The following is a 19,605-nucleotide window of genomic DNA, read 5'->3' as shown; positions in this document are numbered from 1 at the left end:
TACACTCAGAATCTCCCCTCCCTTTGCTCTCTGTGCTAAGTCTCTTCACCTTCAGAGTGCTATTGCATTACAATCAGCACATGTTTTACCAATGAATGTACTGCACATCACATCAGGTTTGTGATATTGTAGTGTATTGTTTTGTATCATGCTTTTGTAAATGAATTGATTAATTAATCATTGGATTTATACAGGACCTTTCACGACACCCAAAGCGCTTTAGAGTGCACTATTCATTCACTCCACACTCGGTGGTAAGCTATTGTTGTAGCCAGAGCTGTCCTGGGACAGACTGATGGAAGTGAAGCTGACAATCTGTGCCATTAGCTCCCCTGACTACCACCAACACACAGTCACACACCACTTTCATACTAGATGATGTAGATGAAGTGTCTTGCCTAAGGACACAATGACAGTTTTTGCCACTGGCGCCCCACTGTGGCACCAGGTATTCCTAGTGCTCTCTCATCCAAGTATAACCAGGACGGGCCTTGCTTAGATCAGGCTCTGACGATCCAATATGGCCACGTGACTTAGAAAACTTCTTCAGGCATGTTTTCCATAAGAGAACAATGTAGAACCACAGTCTTAGTTTATTAGTTTATTTTAACTGTGTGTTACTAGCTTCATCTGGCTGTTAACATCTCACTCTGCTAAACTAACAGAACTAAAGAATAAAGTTACTGATTATAAAGCCGTTCATGTTGGAATTCTGATATGTTTGAACTAGAAATTCCTAAGCTTTTTTTCAGTCTTGACTTTTTCCTCGCACTGAGCCAGAATTTCCTTTTTTTCCATGGGGCTGTACACTTCAGACGCTGCGTAACCTGATACTTGACATCATCTGCTTTTGAACATCCACGAAACTGGAGTTAAACCAGATGTAAACTCAGCCAGGAAAAAAAACAAAACTCCTCCCAGACTTGTCAACTTCCCCAAATTCCATCCATATAAACCGGCACTGCCTTTGTTAAAAGTAGCCCACTAGTCAAAAGAGACACTGGAAGCTAACTGAACTTTAAGGTAAGCTAACTTCTTTCTGTTGCTAACGTGCTAGTGATGCTAGTGGAGTTTGCTCCTTGTCCTACTTTTCGAGAGCAGACAAACAAAGGACGAGAGTAGCACTGTGGGACTGACTCAAATCCTGCAGCTGGGAATCTGCAGAGATCACGACAGTGTTAGCTCATTCTAGACTGTTCTAGGCTGTTTTTCACTGAGACTAGCACAAAATAAAGATATCCCATGCTAATGAATGTGTGGGAAGTGTGAGTAGTCATCAAGTTTGAAGATCCGATAAAGTAGAGATGTGATTTAGCATGAAAATAATAAAGATTCATTCCCTCGGAGTATTTCATTCTACAAATATGCACCAGAGTTAGCTTACACATTAGCCAAAAAAAAAAAAAAAACTGAGAAAGAATAGTTTAGATCTGTGTTTTACAATCAGGGATACACAGACTATAGGGAGTGTCTGAAAAATAAGGAGGAATAACTTATGTATTTGTTAAAAGGTGACATATTATGTAAAGTCAGATTTAAAGCTGTCAAAGTTGTTTTTACAGTTGACTAATTCTGTGTTGTCCAGGATTTCAGACCTGAGGCAGATCATTTCTGCCTTCACCTACCCCCTATCCCCACCCACTTCTCTGTACTTACTGGCAAAAAATACTAAAAACAAATTAAAATATCACAATGTGGGTCATACACATAGTGTTAAAATAGAAAGACCATCACCATTTTTCAGCTATAAAAACAAAAGAAAATCTGCAGTTTGACAAGTTTATTTATTACTATAGTATTTATTATTTATGTATTTATTTATTTATTTATTTATTTATTCATTTTATTTTATTTTATTTTATTTTATTTTATTTTATTTTATTTTATTTTATTTTATTTTATTTTATTTTATTTTATTTTATTTTATTTTATTTTATTTTATTTTATTTTATTTTATTTTATTTTATAGCCAATTACCTGGATAAAAGCTGAATAAGGCTTATGTAATGCAATCAATATTGAGTGTAGTGAGTGTAACAACAAGTGTAACAACAACCACAAATCATTAACAATTCTTTGAAAGTTTAATGTTTGTTCAGCTCTAATCTAAAATGCTTTTATGCAACAGCAGCTTGAATGAAAAGAATGTGGCTCCATATGTAGAGCAAAGGATGTTATAAAACAGCAGGGGGGCTGAAGTCTGTTTCCACTTCCTCCAAAACACTGGCGTAGCTTTGGGATCAGTTTATAGACTTTGATGCCAAGTTGCTGACAAAGCTTGTTTAGCCAATCCATTATAAATACATAAAATAGAATCTAGCGGGACTACATAGACCATGATCCTTTGCTCCATTTCATTACAGAGTCAGACAGCATGAAAAGCTTTGATCTATTGTTTGAAATATGATAATTATTCCTACAATTTTACCTAGAAAGGAAATTAATATTACTGCAGTATGTTGTAACTTGGGTGCTATTAACTTTTCTTGGCATTTATTCAAGAAATTAAAAACAAGAATTGGCATTACTGTGCAGTCATGCTTGTTTAAATATTATTACCTCTATATAACTCAATATGAAATGTAACAACAGAGAACATGTTGAGCTTTGCGTCAGCTCTTTTCCATGTGTATAGGTTCTGTAAGTGCAGATATACTGATCAATAAACCCATTCTTGGCTGTCATCCACCGTAACACAGTGACATTTGGATGCCTTCCCTTACACTCCGACAGTAAACAGTACTTGTGTGTTCCAGAGATGAAGATGCTGGGGTCACTGTGTGCTTTGCTGTTGCTGGGGACCAGCCTCAGCCTGCCTCTGGATCTCAGCGGACGATGGGAGGAGTGGAAGATGATGCAAAACAGGCGCTACACTGGACAGGTATGTGGCATTTTACATGTATTTTGAACTGGGTTTGACATCATGTTTGTTTTTGACCTTTTAGCTGTGTTATATTGTTGTTCCCTCGTCAAAAACCTACCTGGAGGTGTATTTTGTTTCATTCACACTTGTTTCACTGATCTCCTAAATCTGAAATCGAACAATGCCAGTTTTGTTGCATCATAGGTAAAACTTCACAATTCTCATATGTAATTTTTTACCCCATAAACCATCAGCAGACACATTCTGCATGTTTGAGAGAGAAATAAAACCAAATATGTTCAGTTGTGGAATTTCTAATAGTAAAAACCTGGTTTGTTTAATCAGTTGTGCACAGTCGTCAAAGAGCTGTTCTCCCTAACAAAGTGTTGTCTCGTCCTCAGCTGACAAATGAACATATAGACAGTGTATTTATACCATCAAAACAATAGTACCAGTTTAGTCTAGTCTAAGTGGCTAGAGGCCGCTGGATGCATCTTCCCGTAGGAATGCAAGGGCTAACAAACAAGAGATACACCCACGAATAACAGATAACAGATGGTATTATGAAGGTTGGGTGTGACGCCATCTGACGTTTTCATGAATAAACATTTAAGGTAAAGAGATCCATGACAATGCAAGTAAAGATTTAAGGTAAAGAAGAACATAAAAGTTCTTGGTGGTTCTTTGAGAACCACTAGCGTAGAGGTGTTGTATCTATTAAATAAAACAATGTAAGATTAAATTTTAGCCTTAAGTGTGAAGGTCAGAGTGAAAGTTAAGATTGTCTAAGAGAAAAAATCCCAAACAAACAGTCCAAATTACTAGTTCACCCCATTTTATCATACTTTAACAGGGAGAAATATTGCATACTTGTACTATTCTGTTTCATAAAGTGAATTATGTATGAGTAATTTGACTTGATATGTTTAACTCAATTGAAACCAAGATGTGTCCAGTCATCTTTTAATGACCATGTTGATTTCAATAGATTTTACTTTGACGCAAGCATCTTTTAGTAATAATGGCTATTTTGAACATGATGCTAAGTGTCAGCCATGGTATACAATTGTTCCTTCATCAAAACTTGATGGAATTGCTCTGGAATTGCATTTTGCTTCATTCACGATTGTTTAGTATTTCCACTCCCTCTAAGCCCCATAAAACACAGTATTTAAAATTCTCCAGTTTTGTTACATAAGTCCAGATGTTTCATGCGCTGTTTTATGTCCATAAATCAAATTGTATTTATCATAGTTTTACACTGAAATAGGAAGTCCTTAACCATTTGAAACAAAACAATACAGTGCAATACAGTGTGACCCTTTTAATTTATCAAATAGGAATATACTTGACATACAACTAGTCTCCAGTACGACTTTCAGTGCATCTTATCCCTTCTTTTCTAAGTTGCACATCAGCATTGTACATAGTTTTTCAATCAGACTAGAACACATGCATGAGGTGGTGACTGGTACTTGTGTTGTAGTTTTGGCCTGGAGTGTGGTACCCAGATGGAGCGGAGAACAGTGAAATTAAAGCAGAACAAGTACAATGAGATTTCTCTGTCTGTTTCTCTCACATCCCCTGCCAGTCACTCAAATCCTCCATTCACAAACACGGAGACCCACTTTGAACAAACACAAGCCTGACATCTCTCAATCTCAAAATAATGGAACAGAAACAGGAATACATCTGTACTTACGAAGAGATGCTATGTCGCACTGGGTAATTTGATCCCCCAGTACAGATTGTATATTATATAAGAAGCTGTAGGGGCAGAATGAGACCACTGTGCGCTGTCCAAATCAAATTATAAAGCGTTTTATTATCAGCGGACAACGATGTTCACTGTTAGCATGCTAGTTCTTGTTAAACAATGCTGACAAAAGTTGTGAAGAGGACTTATAAACTCATCTTAGTGATTAATCAGGATGCTCGTAATGTGTTGGAAAGTGAGGAATAACTTTGGTCGGCTGCAAACATTTTTGATACAGTAAAAAATCTGATACCACACGCTCAAATTTTGCATTGTTCATTCATTTCACCAGGCTGCCAATCTGCATAAGCTCCCTCCAACCACCAACAATCACTCACTGACACTGACAGAGTGTTGTAAAATAAGTTATTTGTGAATCATATTGAGACAGAAGGATATGAAGCATTTTGGTGGATGATAACCATATGGAATAAACTGCCAATGGAAGGCAAAACCAGGGCAGACAGTAGTTTTTCTGTCATGGTTAAACATTAGCACGAAAAAAGGGACTACGGAGGCGGGGCTAACAGCTGAAATTGATGCGTTTTTCACTCACGGTTCAAAATTGGGAACAGGATTGTTAAAATTTACCCTGCATTATGTCCATTTTGATTCTAGACACAAAATATGAATGATTTAAGAAGTGATTTTACCTGATTTTTATCCTCTTAAAAGCATCAAAAACAGAACAAGTTCATTCTAAATGGTTTACAGCCGTCCAAACTTATTCCTCTTTTCTCTAACACATCATATCATACAGATTTTAAGCTCTTTCCACAACTTTTAGTAGCCAGAGTTTTGCAGTCACTGTTATGCTAAGAACAACTAGCATGCTAACAGAACACACACAGTAAAATTCTTGCTTTTGCCTTACATCTATGCTAAAGCAAAACAGATCTTGGACGACTACATCGAGCTTATAGTTTCTGTAATGAGAGGTTTTTTTTTGTTTTTGTTTTTTTGTTTTTTTCAGCCTTTATCATTTCTAACTGTGAAATTATCCCGTAAAAAACAATAGTCCAAAGCCCGTTGCTCAGTGCTAGCATCTGTCTCCTTGACCCATCCCCTGGGGCTGGAGGTCAGTGCTACACAGCTGTTCTATAGGTGCCGCTGCAGTGGACTTTAAACAATGATGCCCTCCCTTGTGCCCTGTGTACTTTTACATGTTGTACTTCTTTATGGATGTATGCACGCCCCGGTACATGAGTTATTAACTGTGTCGTCAGCAGAAACACACAGAGCCCGTGTTGTTTTTGCTTTTAACGCTGTATTGAATCAGGATTGCTTCAGTAGCTGCATGGTTAAGTGGGTAGCGTAAAATAGTATTAGCATTTTCTGGTCATTAGGCAAGAAGGTACGTTATAGTAATAGGCAATATTACATGACGGCTGTATGTCAAGCTCGCTGTGTGGGTTTGTGAGTGATGAAAAATTAGCACTGTTCCCACAGCAATTAACAATTCAAAAATCCTTTAGTTCTAAATGATTTCACGTTACATTATAATATACTGGTACAGCACAGAGGTATAAAAGTGAACTGGTTTCAATGGCCTCATTAGTGAAATAGGACTGTGACAAATATGGCTGTCTTTCTTCGCTAATTAAAATGGAATGGTGTCCTATTTACCCACATTTATATCCTTAACTGTTAAAAAAGTAATTAGTGAAGCAACAAAATCTCATATAATTCTCATTTACCCTAATACGTGCTATCCTGACCTTTGAACTGGTAGGTCACATGTTAAGATCAAAAGACTGCTCTGTTCTGGGGAGATGGGAGTGGAAAAAAGCAGCACTGCAGACAGATGCTTTACAGTGAATAAAGATGTAACCACTGAGGTGTATCATTTGTTACATAATTTGTGTATTGTGGTGCTGTTCCCAGGAGGAGGAGACGTGGCGCAGGGCCGTCTGGGAGAAGAACTACAGACAGGTGGAGGCCCACAACAGAGAGGCGGACCAAGGCCTGCACACGTACTGGCAGGGCATGAACCAGTTTAGTGATTGGGTGAGTCTGCACAGAAGACTTTTAAACTTGCTATTGAGAAAGATGCAAATCCTAAAAGAGATAAGATTACACCAAATAATGTAAATGTCTTTATATATTAATGTTTTTTTAATCTCTCCGTCTAAGAACCTTTTGCATAATTTACTTCCTTTATAAGGCTAGAGTTGAAGTAGTAAAGCTGTAGTTGGGAGTGGGTGGGTTTTACATTTTACAAGAGCAAGTTCTCGCTGTGTTGCTAACTACTTTCATTTCCAAACAAGTTTTCTCCTTTGTATGTTTATCGAGCGCAGCAAAATGTAAAATCAAAATCGTATTCATTTGCAAGGACAGTTTCAGTTTATTTCAGTCGTACGCAATTGACATTTTCAAAATAGTTCGGTCCTTATATTGTCATGACTGAAAAGGCTAAGGCAGAAGCAGAGGATTTGATTTAGACAAAACAATGTCATGAATCAAAGAGAAAAGAGTATAAGAGAAAGAAAAATATGCAAGTTCCATTTACAGCCATATTTCTGAGCATCGTTCCACAGTTGAATCCCAATAAATGAAATGAAACTTCTACTTTCTCTTGGTAAAGTAAATTTGCATTCATCACGTAAATCATATCTGCTTTCAGGAATTGAAAAGAACCTTCGAATACTGTCAGGAAGTGTCTTTGTTTCTGCTTTAGCCATAAGCTGCATGATATTAAAACAAATCTTTAAATTTCAAAAGACGTGACTTAAAAAATAGTTCATTGGTATGATCATAACGACCTGCATTATTATTAATTTGTTTGGCTCGTTTTTGCTGTAAAATGATTGTTTTTATTGTAGTTTTGTAAGATGATCCCTATAATTCCACACTGTAAGTTAAAAAAGGGGGTATGAGATTAGATGAAATACACACCGCTGTAACTTAACATGTCTTGTGCTTTAGGATTGCACTTGATTTAGAAACATTCCCGTTCACATATTCATACCAGCCCTGTCCCAGATGGTATTAGCATATTGTGTGTAAATTTACTGATTAATTCCCCTGCGTCCCGTTCCTCTCCGGCACAGGGGTGACAGGGGTGACAGACAGGGGGTGCGGAGCGTGACTGATGGCTCCATGTGCATTAAGACGCCTTCTGTAACAAGCTCCGTCAAAACAGGGAGGAAGAGGAAGTGTGAAATATGCCACGACAGGCCTCTTTCATTACAGACGTGTAAACAATATGCACTCAAGAGTCAAGGGGAAGACGCGACTGGGTACAGGAGACAACATCAAAGAGGTCTGCAGTGGTATTAAGAGAGCAATTTAACTGGACACATCTCAGATTAGACACGATATTACTGCAGATATGACCAATTAGTGCTGTCATGATACCAATTCTGATACCATGATGATAATAAAAACTTTTTCTTTAGACAATACCGCCATTTTCAACATTAACTCATAGTACTTTCTTTTAGTTTACCATGTGGCTTTATGTCTGTGTAATCCCTCAGTCGTCCAGGTAGTTTCCATAGTGGTCCATGGTTCTGATACAGCAAAAAATTATTCTAAAGGTATTCAGGAAAGGTTCATATTTGTCCTGTGAATGTGACTTTTTAAGAATTGATACTTGCTCAAATGATATCTAGTTTCGACACTAGTTTTAGTATCGATTAGTATCTGATTTTCAACACTTTTGACAGCCCTATTACTAATACCGATATTTGTATTTGTATCAATTCCAAAAGTATCAGTTCATCCAATATCCTGGTTGGACAATAAACTGATGCCTGGCAAACCCAGAATGGCATCTGTCCGTAACATAATTTGTATTTGTTCCTTTCTTTTTTCCTCGTAAGACGTGATATCATTGCAGAAGTGTGTATTCTGGATCCCAGGCAAATAAATCCATGTAATTAGACTATTTGGAATATCTCATGTTTGAACTTTAATTAATTCCAAGCTGTTCTAAAGCTGGTTGACAGATGAATAACAGTTACGCAACACATTTGGAACAGTTTTGCCATATGCCATTTCATTTGTGGCACAATGGAGGTGATCAGTTCTATGGCCGTGATGTGGTTGTTTTCAGTCCAAACGCACACTGAAAACCTTTCTAGCATTGTGATTTATAAAGTTTCAGTTCTTCATTATGAGTTAAATGATGTGTCTTAAGATCATTAGTTATCACATAGCTGATTAGTTCACTGGCATACGCATATACTTTTGAAAGTCTATGGGAAAAAATAAAGGGAATTTTACGCCTGCAACCTCGTGGTGGGTAGTTCCTGTTGAGCTCCGTTAGTGGTTCTTAAATGTGTAACTTCAGTATAGTAAGTCATTAAAATGGGTGGTCAACTTTAATTAACCCGTAATTTGTCTGTTTTCAGGAAGTATTAGTCAGAAATAACCCAGGTCAAAAAACCCCATTAGACTGTTGTGACAATATTTGTATCAGATGGTTATCAATGTCAGCCTATGCCAAAGTCAATAGCATGTTAATTTACAACTTCTTATCCAGGTTGTCATGACTTGGTGCTTTTTGTCAATTATTTACTTAAATTTCCTTCATAATTTTAGAATTGTACAAATGTATCTGGAGGAAATGAATAGGACTGTTGAGATTCATAGAGAAAACTACACTCCCTGGACAAAAAAAAGTCACCACCAAAAAAAAAAAAAGGTCACACATTCACAGTGGCATTGTTTCGATTTCGCTTCTGCAATGTCACAAGAAAAAAAAAAATCCATTGATGGAATAACCTGGTCATTCAGTATATTCAGGTGTCAGCTGACCTCATTCTTTGAGCACAGACTGTTGCTGAACCTAGACCTGACCAACTGCAGCAACCTGTACCCATTTGCTTAGTTAAATGCAGGTGGTGACTTTTTTTTTTTGGCCAGAAAGTGTATATTTGCCTGTTTTCTCCATTGGTAAAGCTGATCTTTCTTGCGTGATTGGATAAATATAATATAATATAATATAATATAATATAATAGCCTGATAATGGACCCTTAAAGCATTTGTCAATTTCCTTTTGAATTCTTCTTATGAAAATACAATCTAATCAATGCAGTAACATTGTCTCCTGCCCTCATCTGAAGCTGAAAACAACCAGTTCAAGTTCATGGAGAAACAGGTGGTCTGCAAAAAGACTGTTGACTTCCATTTTGATCAAGCATTTTAATGAAATGTAATTTTCAAAACATTCATCGTACAAGCTCATCAATGTATAGGCACGCTTCACTCAAGTTTAAATAACAGCTAATCATCCTCTTTATGTACTTTTTCTCTATCATAAGCGATAATTAAGAAGTATGAAAAGTCTTTGTCTATATACTCGTACCCTTCCTTCCCGATTCTCATTCCCCGGAGTTTAACGAATAAGCCTTAGCCATAGATAGCGTCTTTGTATATCTCGTTCTTTTGTCTATTGATTCTTAGCATATTACACAACCTGAATATGAGTTGAAATCCTTTTCAGATAGATTTAATTTCTAAAAATAAGTTTCTATATCTTCTGGTGACTGACAATTTCACCTCGAATGACTTGAAACTGAAGAACAAAACTCTAAGCTAATCAAGACGGCAATTAAGACTGCTTTATAAAGGACTGTAGCCTCCATGTAGGATAATGTGACGTAGAAAGTTTTATACGTAGGTTTCATTTGTATTTTTGTATATTTTACACCTACTGCTAGTAATTAATTAATACAACAACATTCCCATCTGAGGCATGAAAGTAAATTATACCTTTGTTGTAACATCTAGAAAATTATATTGTCACATTTTCAGTTCATCATCATCATCATTATTACTATTATATTTTCATTAAAGAAGAGGTATTAAGCAAAATTGGCTTTTTTGGTGCTTTCTACCATGTTATAAAGGGAGCACCAAAAACAACATTAACATTTTAATCCATTGCCATTTTGTGGATGTTTGTGTGCAGACGTCCGAGGAGTGGGCCATGTTCGTGAGCGGGATCCCCCCTCAGGTGACGAGGAACTCCACTAACGTCATGTCATTCGATGAGGCTGACGTGCAAAGGCTGCCCAAGTTTGTGGACTACCGCAAGAAGGGCATGGTCACCCCTGTCAAGAACCAGGTCAGCTGACAACAACTCACTTAGTATTCATGAATTGCTTTTTTTACTAAGTTCTATGAAAAGTCTGTCTCACCAGAATAAGAATGATTTTAATTGCCTTAGTCACAAATTCACAAACTAGGAGCTCACTTTGCAACATATAATTCAACATAAAACAGTGAATAATTATAGTAAATACAGTTATGCTAAAATAAAGGCACGCTAACAATGAAGTGTTGGATAGAAATAGATGCAGACTGAATATACCCTATTTATAAATCGTACTTTTTTTCATAGTTTGGCTGGGGTGCGACTTATACTCACATGCAATTTATATGTGAAATATGTTTTTTTCTTCATTATTATGCATTTTTTTGGCTGGTGCGACTTATACTCCAGTGCGACTTATACTCCGGAAAATACGATAAATGTAAAATATACAAAACAGACAGAACGACAGTGCAAAACTAGTAGTATTAGATGAAGTATTGGGGGAAAGTAATGGGTGATCCATTAAAAGCACTAATAACCATCTACAATAAAGCTCTTTTCGAGATGCTCAAAATCGATTTACAGTTTTTGCGCATGGGGCAGACTGACTGAAGCGAGGATGCCAATCTGCTCCATCAGCCACTACATCCACCACTATCATACACACCACATTAATACTGGGCAATGTAGGTGAACTGTCAAAAGAGTCGGGATGGGATTAATGGATATTGTACAAGTCATATCCAGTTTATCTTTTAACATCTAAACACCCCAAATGCCACATCTTTCCTGTTAGTCATGTGAATAGACTCGGTGCGATATTGGGGTGCCCTCTAGTGGACTCTTATATTCTGAATATATGAATCCTGTGTTGTCTTGTTATGAATTATGCAACATTCATCTAAATTCGAACCGCGCCCCTGTCCCTTGGCTTTCCAGAGATCTCAAAAACTGCTACGTTGTTAAATATTGCAGTTGAAAATGCCAATGGACTGCACTCAAGACCACAGAGGGAAGAACATATATACAGTGTATGCTTAAAACTGATGATAGATTATATTATGATCTTTACACTACATTCATATCAGTCCTCATGAATTTTGTGGATGAGATTTTTATTTATTTTTTTGCCATAAAATGTAATGTAATATTTGCAGTTGTGCATGTATTCCCATGCAGTAGGCCACATAAATCTCTTTTCTCTTCAGTGTAACAGAGTGCAATCTTTATTTTTTCCAAAAAGGATGAGGTAATGCCATAGTGAACAATTTATATCTGCACAAAAAGTACAAGGCTGCCCTCAAGTGGACAGAAAATACCATGCAGAAAGAAACAAAGTACTTCAACTGAAAAATGCATTACTGACCTGGTGAAGCAATAAGAGACATTATATTAACAAGGACAATTAACGAGGAAGAGATTTGATACTCAATACTGATTCCAATACCATGATTATAATACAAAATACTCTTTCTTTAGACAATAGAACGTGATTTTCAGCATTAAATAATCATACTTTCTTTTATATTCCCATGTGGCCTTATATCTGTGTAATCCCTCAGTCGTCTAGGTAGGTTTCATAGTGGTCCATGAGCATATATGTGTCTTATACTTGTTCTGATACAGCTCAAGATCATTTTAAAGCTTCATTTCTGTCCTGTGAATGTGACTTTTTAGTATTGATACCTGCTCAAAGGAATATGTAGTTTCAATATTAGTTTTATTATCAATTAGTATCTGATTTTTTGATACTTTTGACAACCCCGGCATAGTAAAAATGGTTAGTACTGAGACCACGGACTATTTTTTTGTTTGTGGAAAGTTAATCCAAAAAAGACTCCCAATAAACAGCCCTAATACAGACGTTTTCCTCAATATCAGGACAACCTTAATGAGTTAAACTGTTTCAAATACACCATGAAAGTTGTGGATATTCACCGCAGAATGTTGTCGGTTTAAACTGATTGGAGACTGAACATCTATGACAGGACATTAGATCGATATTTGATCAGGAACTAGAGGATTATTTTCATTTGACATAATGTAGATTTGCTGTAGATTAATTGGGAATAGACCCTATGATAAAGGTAAACGTAAATATTTGGGAAAAATGTACACTTTTTTATATCAAAGACTGATTTCATAAAGGTTGTCTCTGGGTATGTTTTTTCATGTAGCCAATAACTGTGAGGTTTTTTTTTGAGTATGTAAATTTCACCATCACAAGTATCTTCTTCTGTATTGACACAGTTCTACTACTTGGACAGGGTTGTACCACTTGGATGAAATCTGTCACCTTTTGTCCAGTTGACAGATTTCAACAAAAATATATATAAAAAAAGGTTTCTTCTCACAATAGAACTCAAACTGGACATTGCGACATTCCCTCTCCTAACGGTGTGTGCAGGGTCCGTGCGGCTCATGCTGGGCCTTCAGCTCAGCCGGGGCTCTGGAGGGTCAGCTGGCCAAGCAGACGGGTCAGCTGGTGGACCTGAGCCCGCAGAACCTGGTGGACTGTGTGACGGAGAACAGCGGCTGTGGAGGAGGCTACATGACCAACGCCTTCAGATACGTGGAGCAGAACGGAGGCATCGACTCGGACATGGCCTACCCCTACGTCGGAGAGGTACACACCCACACCCATGATTTTCTTGTCTATAAAAAAAGATGTCTACTGTGTAATTTCATTGTCAATTAAAGCCACAGTATATTACTTCCACAAACCTGGCTCTCAACTTGTACTTGTTTCCATGGAAATGTTGTCTATAACCTTCCCCACTATGGCATAAAACTTATCTATATCTATTTCCATCCAGTTATAAAGAAAGTTACATGTGCTGCTTTAAATAAATGTCTATTGCATCACAGGGGACATTATAATCATTAACAAGCAGAAGTGTCAGTGAAATATATTTTTATCTGAAATCAGACGTGGAGTTTCAGTTACAATACAGGTTGATGTATCCAAATAAAAGTTATCAAGAAATGTAAGCAATCACCTCACCTACAGTATATCAGTGTTTCTCAAGCTGCTGTACGTGTACCATTGCTGTTATGAGAGTTTTTAGTTCTTTGGCTTAGTTCTTATAGCAAAGTTGTGGATCTGTTTAGACCTAGACCTAGTTTTGTGGGTTTAGTCTTGTTATAAACCTGATTTAGACCAGCTGGTACTCAGTGGGTGGGTTTTGTTGTAAAAACTGAAGAATTGCTGATCTATATTAATTGTGCATTTCTTTATTTTGTTGACCATGATCTTCCAAACCCATTAGTCAGCATAATGTTTGCAGATGTAAATACTCTGCAATTCTGATGAACGATTCCATACATGTTCGTCATTACTTTGAAAACCTTTAGCCTGACTCATTAGCACTAACACTAAACTTGTGCTCTCTATGTGCAGGATCAGCCATGTCGCTACAACTCCAGCGGTATGGCGGCCCAGTGCAAAGGCTACAAGGAGATCCCGGTGGGGAACGAGCACGCGTTGGCTATGGCCCTGTGGAAAGTGGGGCCTGTGTCTGTGGGCATCGACGCTACACTCAGCTCCTTTCAGTTCTATCAGAAAGGTCAGTTTTTACGCCAATCCAATTACAGTCAAGGTGTCATTCAAAGAGAGAATAGATTTTTCTAACAATCAGTATCACTTTATTTGTTCCCGAGGGGCAATTTAAGCATATTGAGCAGTAAAATACAATAATAATAATAGAAAAGCTCAAACAAAAGTCTCTACAGCTCAACAGTAGAGTAAAGTCATGAGATGCAGGGTCAGGTTAAGCAGTTTGAGGAGAGTATCAGCCCTCTGTGACATTTTGTGTCGTGCAGCATCACAGCAGCCTCCAGGGGGAGCTCCTTTAAGTCTGGACACACAACAGGAAAGCCTCTTCTAAGCCTCACTCGCTCTTCCTCTGTTGTTTCAGTCGGTGATGACACTGGCAGCTGACTAGAATAGCCATCTACAACCAGGGTCACTATGGATCCAAGAAAAACAAACTCCTCAAATCACACAATCTAATACAGTGGTCCCTTGTTTATCGAGGGGGTTATGTTCTACAAATAACCCGCAATAGACGAAATCAGCAAAGTATCAGCTTTATTTTTTACAATTATTATATATGTTTTAAGGCTGTAAACCCCCTCACCACACACTTTATACACTTTCCTCAAACAGGCATTAACATTTTCTCACATTTCTCTATTATTTAATAGTGACTCACATGTATTTCACAGTTCCTCTGACCGTGCCTCTTCGTCCTGATGTTGCTCTGCTGTTGTGTTGATCGAACATTTGTGTAAATTTGGCTGAACACACTTTCTGTACTGTACAGGAGACACGGTACGGAGGAGACTGATGGACAATGGTCTACAGTCCCTCAGCCAATCAGGACGCAGAACACAATGCACGTTCAGACACTGTAAAAAAAAAAAAAAAAGCATGTAAAATTGGACACAAAAAATCTGCGAAAGGTGAACCATGATATAGTGAGTGACAACTGTAGTCATCAACTTCTGTCCTTTGAAGTGTATAAGCTGCACTTCTTAGTTAGTCAAAATCCCCAAATATTAAGTTGAAAATGTAAGATTAAAAAAAAAAAAAGTTTAAAAAGCATGCCAGCCAGTCAGCGACAACAGCAGCCAACCACCGTATATGATGCAATCTATAACGGAGCTTACAATCATGTGTCCTGGGGTTGACAAGCCTTGCAAATTGGATTTTTGATTTATGTTTTAATTATAAGATTCTGTTCACACACAAAAAGACTAAAATATGAAATGACAAACTAATATAAGAATCACATTTCAGAACATGTTGGGAAATGTAGGAAAACATCAGAGCCTATGTTGAATACTTTATTAAACTGCCATGAAACAATCCCACTGTTGTTTCACAGGTGAGACTTGAATACAATGTAGCATATTTGAGCCAAGGCTGGTGTACACTTACAAGAGCACCTGGAGCCAACTATGAAGAATATTTAGAAAGTCTGCTCTGAAGTGTGCAGTTCACTCATAAGTCACGTGTCTTGTGCCCAGGTGTCTACTACGACCCCAGTTGTAACAAAGACGACATCAATCACGCCGTGCTGGCAGTGGGCTTTGGAGTGACCGTCAAAGGCAAGAAGTACTGGATCGTCAAGAACAGGTGGGTGTTCTGAAGCAGCAGCTGGCTCACAGGGCCCATTAAATGATACACGCCAGAGTAGACTGTCTGTTATATCTTTGTGTCAGCCATGTTTGTGACAGAATGATGACATGTAATACACTGTAGTCTATAGGCGCGCTCATCCACCCTACATTTATTGACATAAACGGGATGCTCACTGATGTCACCCTGAATCGTGTAGATTTACCTTTCTGACCAGGGTTATAATGGGTTTTGAAAATTAGACCCTAATGGGTACTAAAACAGCAAGTATCGATACTAAAAAAGTCGCATTCATAGAGCAAGAATGAACCTTTCCTGAATAGTTTTAGAATGATCTTGAGCTGCATCAGAACAAGTATAAGACACATAGACTAGTGTACACCCATGGACCACAGTGGAACCTACTGGGACGACTGAGATTACACTGAGGATTACACAGATATAACACCACATGAAGAAAGTACTTATTTAATGTTGAAAATGACATTCTGTTGTCTAAGCAGTGTTTTTAATCATCATTGTGGTATCAGAATCGGTATCGAGTATCAAGTCTATTCCTTACAGTCGAAATCAAAGTTAAAATTTTAGTATTGTGACAACATTACTAGACACACTACACATTTAAGAGTAGCACTATTTCTGTGCACGTGGAAGGTTTTAGACACACACTATATGTTTCAGTTATCGTTATGCCGTTCCTAAAGCTAATCACAAATGCTAATTATTGATTCACAATTTATGCATCACACACATAATCTAAAGATTTTCACATCAAAATGAAATCATATGCAAAATGTATAAAATAAAAATTAAATGCAAGTGATACAACCTTTTTCCTCACATATTGTCCACTTGAATCTTTTGCCACTTACATTAGTAGCCAAATATTTTAGTAAAGGAGTAGCGTGTTTGTGAAACTCCTCTCAAAGGCACAGTTTAACCTTTGCTCATGGATATTACTGTGTGCTTCTCTTTTGTGTCTCTAGCTGGGGAGAGGAATGGGGCAACAAAGGATACATCCTGATGGCACGTAACCGCGACAACCTGTGTGGTATAGCCAACCTGGCCAGTTACCCCGTCATGTGAACGCTCATCCAACACTGATACAGCAGCAAGGCTCCAGTGAATGAACTGTACAAGTGAAAAATCTGCAGTGTCCCAAAGCACCAGGAGAAACTGTGTTTGTAAAAGCAGATGTCATGAAAATGTCGGAAATGAATGTCAAATAAGTTGTTTTTTTTAATCAGACATGGATTTAATATGATTATGCAGAGATACACAAATCTACTTTTAGATAAGTTCAATTTGATCAGAAATTTGTACCTGGAAGATGAAAAAAGAAACAGCATCTTACAATAGGCCTACTTCTAATTTTCTTTTCTTTAGTTAAAATATTGAAATGAATTCAAAAGATTAAATTCATTGTGATAGTGAAGAGTGTTGCTGGGCAATGACTCGATCTCTATCCTGCCCATCTGAATATCTCCTTTGATACTTGATATTTTATGGTGACTGTGTTTTTATGAATTTTAATAAAAGTTTTGTTTTGAACCAACATTTAATATTGAGTTGTCTTTTTTTGTCCCTTGTGAGAAAGTCTCACAAACAGGACATTATGAGGTCTGCTGTGAGTATGAACCATCAACATGTGGCACTCAGGGGTTGAACCCTGTGAAACAGGAACAGCAGACGTCCTGTGGGCCATTTTGGGCAAGTTGTGTAAGTGTGCCTGAAGCAGAGGACTTCAGACTCTCTTTAATCACAAACCTGCCTTGTAAATATTATTTTCCAAAGGATTCTGATGTAATTTGCTCTGACTGTAAGGACAGACTCCATCGTCTGGGAAAACAAGCTTAAATGGGTGGAGGCCCATAACAGAGAGGCAGACCTGGGACTGCATTCATACAGGGTGGGCATGAACATGTTCAGTGACCGGCTGAGTTTCACACAGCCTGGAGTACACTTGATAAAACATGTAGAATGTGACAATGGATGAAAAGAACGTCCTGTGTGACTGGTCCAAAAGACTGGTCCAAAACCCTTGTGTTTCCACTTTGGACTGTTCCTTGAATTGAGAAACTTTTCAAATTGTAAAATAGCATCATACAAATATTTTTTACAGTTCGACACATTTTGTTCACAAATGTAAGGACTGCCTGCTTCTTATAGACCCAAGAAGAAAGAAGTCAGCCCTGTGCTGCTGCCTGAAGAATGAGACAAACAACAGCACTGACCCGGGATGGGGAGCTGGGTCGGATGCTTTCCCTCTGAGACTGTGAACACAATAATACAGTGTGTGGCTCAGAGAATAGACTTTAAATCAGCTCTGCTTATGCACAAGTCTCTCCATGGACCAGCACCAAAGTACATATCCTACATGCTAGTGTCGCATCTCACACTCTGAGGACTTCAGGGACCGGCAGGAGGCACTTTAAAGACTAAAGCATGATTTGAACTTGTAGACTATAATCTGACATATTTATAATGATCTAAATGTTCATTAATATGCAAAGTTCCCTCTTTTTTTGAATAAATAAAATAAATTGTAACTTAAAATGTTTCCGTATTTATAGATTAGAGTAAAAAAAAAAACTCAATAAAGATATTTTAAAGGTGCTTTATGTATTTAAGGTGAAGTTTTTGTTTTTATTAGCGTTGTTAGTGGATCCCCCTCATCTTTAACACACCCAAACATGGTTTTCTTTAAAAAATAAAATAAAATTTAAAAAAAGGCTGAAAAACAATACTTTGATAAGGACTGTCCATTAGTAACAGTCAGGCCAAATGTCTCTATTTTGCAGAAACCACATGAAGTGTGTTAACGGGTGTCAACGACGCAAGTGTAACCGTGCTGACAAAATGCACATGGAGGCTCACACAAGTCAGAAAAACATCTCAGGAGCTCAGACTAAAATGTTCAGCTTGGCTCCTCCACCTGACGTCACCTGCTGTGTGGAGACGGTTCTTTTACTAAAGATAATTATTTACGGGTTTAGTAAGTTGCCCATTATAATAAGAAAAATCTGACACTAAACGGGTGGCAAGATGGCGCCTGTGTGTCCCGGCAGCCGTCTGTCAGCTCTACTTAAATTGCTATTTGCTATTGCATTTTTCTGTATTTTGTGCCAAGATATCTCTGGGTTATTAGTGTATGACCGACAGACACTTCTTGATTTCAAGCAATCTCATGAGCTGTACCTGCAACACAATTATGAAGATGCAACTTCCAGACTCCCTCCTCACTTGGCATCTGTCCCGGCTTACGTGCTGCGCTCACCTGTCTCCATTCGGAAGAAGCGGCCGAGAAAGCGGGGGAAGCGTGGAGGCGTCTTAGTGAGAGTCCGGGCTTTTTCGAAGGCTAGGCATCGGATTGTGCCGCTTATTTCCAGATCTGGATGCCCAGCACCCCAGGGATCGCATGGATTGCGGTGGATCCAGCCCGTGGTGCCCGCGCGTCTGCAGACCGGTCTGCGTCATCTGCCGCTAGCCGCGCCGCTTCGCCTCCCGCCGCGGGGTGGATCTCGGATGCCTCCGGTCGCTGTGCCGCGACTCCCCACGGGATGACGAGGATGTAACTTTACGTTTGGGCCTGTTGAATGCTAGGTCACTGGCTAACAAAACATTCCTGCTGAATGATCTTTTCACTTCGCGGAAACTGGATTTTATGTTTCTTACGGAGACGTGGCTTCAAGCTGGTGAGTCTGCCCCATTCTCAGAACTTTTACCACCTGACTGTTTTTACCTTAACTCTCCTCGGGCTACCGGCAAAGGTGGGGGGCTAGCAACGGTGTATAAAAGC

At 38.2% G+C, this 19,605-nt stretch overlaps 1 protein-coding gene across 1 annotated transcript; it reads left to right on the top strand.

The window, feature by feature from the left end:
* Window positions 1–924: 924 nt before the first annotated feature.
* LOC117383855 (cathepsin K-like) lies at window positions 925–17,361 on the top strand. The gene is made up of 8 exons (XM_033981093.2): window positions 925–1,023; window positions 2,757–2,881; window positions 6,504–6,626; window positions 10,538–10,693; window positions 13,071–13,289; window positions 14,064–14,229; window positions 15,695–15,803; window positions 16,793–17,361. Exons 2-8 carry the CDS (start codon window positions 2,759–2,761, stop codon window positions 16,890–16,892), a joined length of 996 nt encoding a protein of 331 aa, XP_033836984.2. The 5' UTR covers window positions 925–1,023; window positions 2,757–2,758; the 3' UTR covers window positions 16,893–17,361.
* The last annotated feature ends 2,244 nt before the right edge of the window (window positions 17,362–19,605 follow it).

This window comes from Periophthalmus magnuspinnatus, chromosome 16, assembly GCF_009829125.3.
Source record: "Periophthalmus magnuspinnatus isolate fPerMag1 chromosome 16, fPerMag1.2.pri, whole genome shotgun sequence".
Lineage (NCBI taxonomy): Eukaryota > Metazoa > Chordata > Actinopteri > Gobiiformes > Gobiidae > Periophthalmus > Periophthalmus magnuspinnatus.
Note: the sequence above shows the minus strand (reverse complement) of the source record. Positions and strands in the feature narration are given on the sequence as shown.